Source organism: Lissotriton helveticus, chromosome 3_1 (genome assembly GCF_964261635.1).
Source record: "Lissotriton helveticus chromosome 3_1, aLisHel1.1, whole genome shotgun sequence".
In the NCBI taxonomy this organism is placed as follows: domain Eukaryota; kingdom Metazoa; phylum Chordata; class Amphibia; order Caudata; family Salamandridae; genus Lissotriton; species Lissotriton helveticus.
In genome coordinates this window covers 370,719,147-370,725,923 of record NC_136061.1, presented here as the reverse complement: position 1 = coordinate 370,725,923, position 6,777 = coordinate 370,719,147, and the positions used below count along the sequence as shown (strand labels likewise).

The window sequence follows — 6,777 nt, the reverse complement described above, 5'->3', positions numbered from 1 at the left end:
GCTATTAAACCAAATAGTTTCTAAATGTCACAAAAAAACCTATGACATAATCGTATACGTCATGAATATTTAATTAAGGTGCATTAATAAATACTGCAACTCTTCCATTGGTTGCAATCAGTAATTTATACTTTACACCATGAATTATGCGAAAATAAATTCATGGGTATGACATCATTCACCACTGGGGATTCGTGCTTTGGAAGTCGGCGCTCTACCTAGTGACATTGCCTGCATCTTCCCTCCATTCAGACAAAGAGAGCGGCGGCGCTAGGACCCTGCGCCCCGCCCGGTGTCTGCCAGGGGGCGGGGCCAGCTCCTGTCCTGAGTCTCGAGCAGCCGGGCAGGGCCGGTAGCTCAGTCTGAGCGCTGGAGCCGGCGGAGGCTGGGTGCAGGGGGGGAGGAGCAGTAAAGCCCGGCAGGAGGAGGGGACCCAGGGCTGCCAGTGACACCCCGAGAGAGGAGACCCCTGTGCACAGAGCCGGAGAGGCCCCCACCCGCAGCACGCACCCCCTGAGCAGAGGGAGGGCTGGGCAGAGAGCGCCTGCAGCCGGAGGGGCAGGACTCAGCCCTGAGAACAAGAGGGAGCCAGGGGACGGACGGGCGGGGGAGTCTCTCTGGGACAAGGAGACCGGTGCAAGCGCGGTGGAGGGAGCCCCGAAACAAGGGAGTGCACCGGGAGCAGCTGCGGGTCTAGGCGAGAGCCCCCGGGGCGGGGAGAGAGGCACGGACCCGGGCAGAGGAGCCCAGGGACAAAAGGACTGGAAGCGACCTCGGGAGGACTGAGCCCCCAGGAGTCTAAGACACCCCTCCGTGCCGGACCCGGCGCCCCCCAAGATGCCCGGCTATGACTACAAGTTCCTGGAGAAGCCGAAGCGGCGGCTGCTGTGCCCGCTGTGCACCAAGGCCATGCGCGAGCCCGTGCAGGTGTCCACCTGTGGGCACCGCTTCTGCGACACCTGCCTGCAGGAGTTCCTCAGGTGAGAGCCCTCTGTTCTTGTTCCCTGGTTCACAGGTGGTGGGGGCAAGCCAGGGCAAGTGCGGCGACGAGCCCTGACTGTCCTTGAGCAGTGGGGGCCCTGCAGAATGTGGGAAGGGTCTCTTGATACCCTGACAACTCAGCATCGATAGGCTTTCGGTTTAAGTGCGTGCCCCTCCTGCACCGCCAGGGTTGCAGGGACATGGCTGCACCAGCCTCCATGCACTCGGACAACTTAATCATGTGGGCATGGTATGGTGGTGCAGAGATGCCCCTGCACGTGTTGCGTGGCATAGAGCACCTCCAAGGCAGGGGATGGGGGGGGGGGGGAGGGGTCAACAAACCCCTGCAGGTGCCCTTCACGCTGCCACAAACGCGCGATGTTGCATTGTTGCATTCTAGGCGTATATCCCACCACTCTGGACAGTGTATGGAATAGTTGAACAATTCGCCCTCACTTCAGAATAGAGACAGACGTGCTATTCCTCTCTCGATACTCGCCCCCAATTCTTTATATAAGTGCACCCCAACATCTCCCTTTCCCCACTCGGGTGTCTGTGTTTCTTTCTGGAGACCATGCACAGCTCCGCCGGTGCGCCTCTTTTGTAGCCTGCAACGTCTTTATTCCAGAACTGTATCCATGCACAGCTCAACCAATCACCGATCACAGCGCTCTTTCCTAAAAGCACTGGAGACTACACTCCGCTCGGGTAATAATGTACCTCAGTCACGTTTGCAGCGACCCTCTTCCCCACCATACACCCTCTAACGCAGTGCTGGCCGCACACACGGTGCCTACAGACCCCTTCGCCGTTAAATTGCCACTGGTGACCAAACATTGCGCTCCAGTGCACCCCGATCTTGCCCACAAGCACCCTTTTCTAGATACTGGAGACTACACACAGATCTGTCTGTGCGCCCACCTCTTGTCTGCTCTGCCGCGTCATTCAAATGTCCCAACATAAACCCTCCACCCTGCCACAGAGGCCCTCGGTTTATTCCATTATAGGTTCCACGTATAGCGCTCTGCCCAGTGCCTATGCACCCTAATCACGAGTCACGACTTCCTGGGGCCTTGCCTGGATATTCCCGTCTTGAGTCCACAGTATAGCGCTGCCGATGCACCTCGACCCGGCCATCTGCATTTCATTATGCAGCACCGGGGCCGGCCGCCGCAGCTGTGTCCGAGCCGCTCAGCCCTCGGGAGCAGAGTACAGTGAAGCACAATTGCTTTCAGATGACAGTCCCGGGACAGGATGTGAGCGGGGGTGGGGGTCGCGGGGAGACACAGGCCACATTGTACATTTTGCCGATCATTAACGCATTAGTAAGCTACTCATTTGTCTGGGTGGGGGAGGGGAGGGGCGGCTCTGCTGTGAAACTTGGGACGGGGAAGTAATGGTGACTGCGCTCTCGAGACAGTCGGCTTAATGTTCTGGTACGTTTCAGTGGTCCACAGTGTTTGTCCTCATTTACTGTTTGTTGCACTTCATCCGATGCCTCTTAGTGTAATATTATCTGTTACTACATAAGCCCCCTCTACTCTATGCACGTTTTTGTCTCGGCATCACTTCTTCGGTGCACACAAGTTTCTTGTTTTGACCCTCTCGTCGGTTTCTTCCCTTTCCCTGAATTGTTACTCTCTGGCAGATATGACCCGGAGGTAGGTTGGTTCAGTCCTCCGGGGCTGGGCACAGCATGCCTGCATTGGATAGTGTTCCAGGGCTGGACACTTGTAGGGGGCCTTCAGAACGGGACACGCCGTTTTAGTGGCAGAATCAACAGGTGTGGTCTCCAGTGCGGGTCACAGCGCTTCAAATGTGGCCTCCAGAACTGACATCATCTTTTCTATGTGACTTCCAGCTCTGTACATGGAATACATAGAGAGAAATAACTTTGTTTTTCTCCATTCATTGCCTTTTTTGCGATGTAAACAAAGTGTTGTTTTATTTTTAAGGTGGAAATGGTCCAGATATCTTAGGCGGGCCAGGAGGGTCACCCCAGCGTCTCCCAGTGCAAGGGGTGCTGCCATTGTCGATCGCTCCAAGGGACAGGCACGAGCGCTCTCTCTGTATCGATCGCCTGCTGTAGTTCGGGCATGTTCTGTGGCCCAACCCCCCCCCCCCCATCCTCCCGGTCGGAGGGCGTAAGGCAGCTCCCTGCGGTGTAAAGGCCTCGTTCCGCCCAGGGCCAATTAATACACCTGTGAAATGTGCGGGAGTCATGCCCCCCCCCTTCATGTTCTGCATCGCCCGCGCTTAACTTTACACCACTGCACTGCCTTAGTCTCCGGCAACAACCACCCACCACCAGGCCAGGGAGAGACGGGGTGAGGTGTAACATTAGAGTGTTTAGAAGTTTTGTAGAGTGGTGGTCGCAATCTTGCCAAAATGTCATAGTACATTTCATAGTTGGAAAGTGTGTGTGTGTGTGTGGGGGGGGGGGTGAGGGGTGTGTTGCTGACTGCGGTCCACAGGAGAAGGAACAGCAGTGAAAGGGGCGGTTTGTGTACCATAAGCTCACGTTACCAGTTGCTTGTACTTCACTGGTTTTTCCAAACGTCTCTCCCCCTCCCCCATACACACCGCGTTTAAGCGCTGCCAGGCAATCTGACGTGACAGGCCCAGTGACCCTCTTCAGAAGGGTGCCCTTTAAACCTTCCCCTATCACCGTGTCCTTACTAGAATCATTTGCTACTCTTTGTTCCTGCCCCCTTTGGCTGCATTGACCTGCGGTGCCCTCTTCTCGTTCGCCTGGTCAGTTTCTTAAAGTTAATCCAAGGAAGTTTTTTTAATCCTCTACATCTGGACAGCGCTCTCCTCCAAACTCCCTCAATGTGCTGCAGCGCCACGCATGGGTGCTTTGAGGCGCATTGGTCCGTGTCACCGGTACCCAATAGACTTTGCTCCATAAGACGCTGACACGACTTCCGTGTGTGTGTGATGTTTGAGGGAGGGTTCGTGCTTGACGGGGCATCTCTCACCTGTTGCCAGCAACCCCCCCGTTCCCCGATTTCCACTTGTAAAATTACCGTCGAACCAAAAGGTACCCCAAAAGCAGGACAGGGGTACCCTGGGTCGGCGGAACTCTGCACATTTCTGCGATATTACGTGTCATTTTGATTATGTTTGATGTACTTATGGAGTCTTCGCTACAACTTGCAGTTGTACAGATGCTGAGTAACTGCTTCAGTTTCACGGGAACCAATGCTAAAATGCTTTACGTTTGTTGTGAGTCCGGATCGGGAGAAAGCTCCAGCGAGAGTCCCCGGGACTCAGGAAGGCTGTTGCTGCCCGGGGCTCCGCCGGCGGAGGCTGGAGGCTCGGCGGGCTGACTCAGCTGCTTGCCCAACCCGTGGCCCGTGTCACGGGCACCGCCTCTCCCCGCTGATGTCTCACGCTGAGCTGCCCCAGCCCGAGCCAACACTACCAGCTTTGCACCGTGGCCTGCCTGACACGCCCCCACCCCGGCTGTCCCGGAGATCCCTCCCATAGTATGGTGCAGAGCATCAGACCCTTGCCCTCCCCGCTGCTGCCAGGCTCGGTCCTGCAGTGCCCCCGGACCCCTGCAAGCCCGACCCTGCTCTGTTATCCTGCAAAGCCCCGAGACCCTATCCCCGCCAGATGTCCAATGGGCCCTAAGGGGGTGTTTGACAGGTGAGGGCCAGCGTCTGCTTTAAATGAGCCGTCATCTGGAGGATTTGCATCTGACGTGGCTGCTCTCGGCCCAGGGTATTCAAATATTAATATCTTTCAGTGAATATCTCTCCGCCCCCTCCCTGCCTACCCGGCTTCCGTATTTACCCAAGTCAACCCTCCTTCCCCCTTCTTTGTTTCCCTTTCCCGATGTCTTTCATCGCTTTCTTTTGGCTTGTGTTTGCACCTGGGGTCATTTCTAGGCCTACTTTGTCACAGGCGGTAATTAGAAGGGACCGGGCGTGTATGCAGCGTTTGTCACAGTGCCAGCCAGGAGTGTACACAATGTTTAGTGGCAGCACACACGTTGTCGGGCTTTGGTGTACGCAGCAGTGTTTACCAGTGGGATACAGGGCCGGCACTGGGTTTACTGTTTTTACCCGCAGTGCATGCCATGACCTGACACCGAGTTTAACAAGGGCGCATGGTGAGTGGACCGGACGTGTGTACACATTGATTCTCAGCAGCGGGACCAGGAGTGTACACAGTGATTGCAATGAATTCAGTGTGAGCTGGGAGCATGCGCAGTGTTTAACAACAGTGCATACCACGTGGCCTGGTATGCACACAGTGAATGCCAGCAGCGCTTTCAGTGTCAGCCGGTAGTGTGCTGTGTTTAACTACTGTACAGGGTGTGCCAGGCAGGCACGCGGTGTTTGCCGAATGTGCACACCGCACATTTTGTCTGGGCCAGGAGTCGGCACCGGCACATGGCGCTGCAGACGTTTAAAGCAAGCACAAGAAGATGATGGACGGAGAGCTGAAACTTTTCAGACACTCACTCCCAGTCAAGAGATCTGGGTTGAATCCACCATCCTTCTACCAGTTCAGACACAGCCAGCAAAACGAAAAAGTTTCAGCGCTCTATTCATAGTCTCCTTGTGTTTTGCTTTGTTCGCCCTAAGTTGGCAGGGTATGCCCAGACGTGGGTCCCTTGCTCGCTTTGCCACTGGATTCAAGCTAGCCTGGTGTTACCCTGAAACAGGTCCCAGGATGCTTGTTTCCGGTCCAGGGAAGACCTTGCTTGGCATTTCGGTCTGGACTGTGCCCATGAGGAACAGTCCAGACTGATTTGCATATGGCTGGGTCTGAACTGGGGCAGCATAGTAAGCTAAAGACCGATGAGGGATTCGACCCTAGTCTGTGACTGGGGGTGAGTGTCTGAATAGTTTCAGTGCTCCGTCCATCATCTCTTTGTGGCTCCAGATGTGTACACAGTATGGGCAGCTTGTGTTGATGCATGACTAGCTAGTGTACCCGGTGGGGACTGCAGATGTATACACTGTGGGCTAGTGGTGTATACCGTGCACTGTGGCATGTATAGGTGAATTGTGGGCAACAACGCTCCCACAGCTCACATCTTGCTTCAAATAAAAGGGCTTGTGTTGTGTGTCGGGCTGGATGTGGTACTGAGGAAGCGGTGTGTGGCAAGATATATTCGCAATGCCCGAGGGGACGAGAGCACGGGACACCTTCACTCGGTTCTCAGGGCTGCTGTTGTAGTGGTGACTTCTTCCATAGAGGCAACAGTGGCTACGGTGATAGGACACATGCTTACAAAGCACAGTGGTGAGGCCAGCTCCTCTCCGGTGCCCCGTGAGGTCTTAGCTGTGACAGTGAGTGTGATACAGCGTTGTCCACTATAGTAGTACAGGCAGCTGTGGCCAGGGACATCTTAAAAATGTTGGGGGCCTGTTCAAACCAGCTTTGAATTTATGATCCAATTTCAGCTTTTTTCACGCCCTCTTTAGCCAGGTGCCCTGACAGGGCCCAGGCACACGCCTCCAAATGTTAAATTTACTACTAATATTCAAGGATAGTGACTTGCGTTTTCAATATTTAACACAGCAGCAGCTCACTAATATTACTGCAAATAATTTCTGTGACGCCCTCCCATTTTTAATATGTGAGGTTCTGTTTTGATCTACAAAAAAATTTAATGGATGTTACATGTAACATTAACACGTAATTTCTCTTAAAAATGTCTCTTATAGACTCTCACACATCATCCACATTAAAGGCAAACTGTATTTAAAATAATTAGTTTAAGACTTACTGAAGGTCATTTGGGGAAGTGTCTCTGCAAAATAGAGCTGGCTTTAT

General features: G+C 54.1%; 1 protein-coding gene across 1 annotated transcript in view; it reads left to right on the top strand.

Moving 5' to 3' along the window:
• The first annotated feature begins 354 nt into the window (after nt 1-354).
• TRAF4 (TNF receptor associated factor 4) overlaps nt 355-6,777 on the top strand; it is a 77,565-nt gene continuing 71,142 nt past the window's right edge. The window contains exon 1 of the mRNA XM_078680092.1: nt 355-980. Coding sequence (XP_078536218.1) covers nt 838-980 — 143 coding nt within the window. The 5' untranslated portion in view covers nt 355-837. The remainder of the gene's footprint in view (nt 981-6,777) is intronic.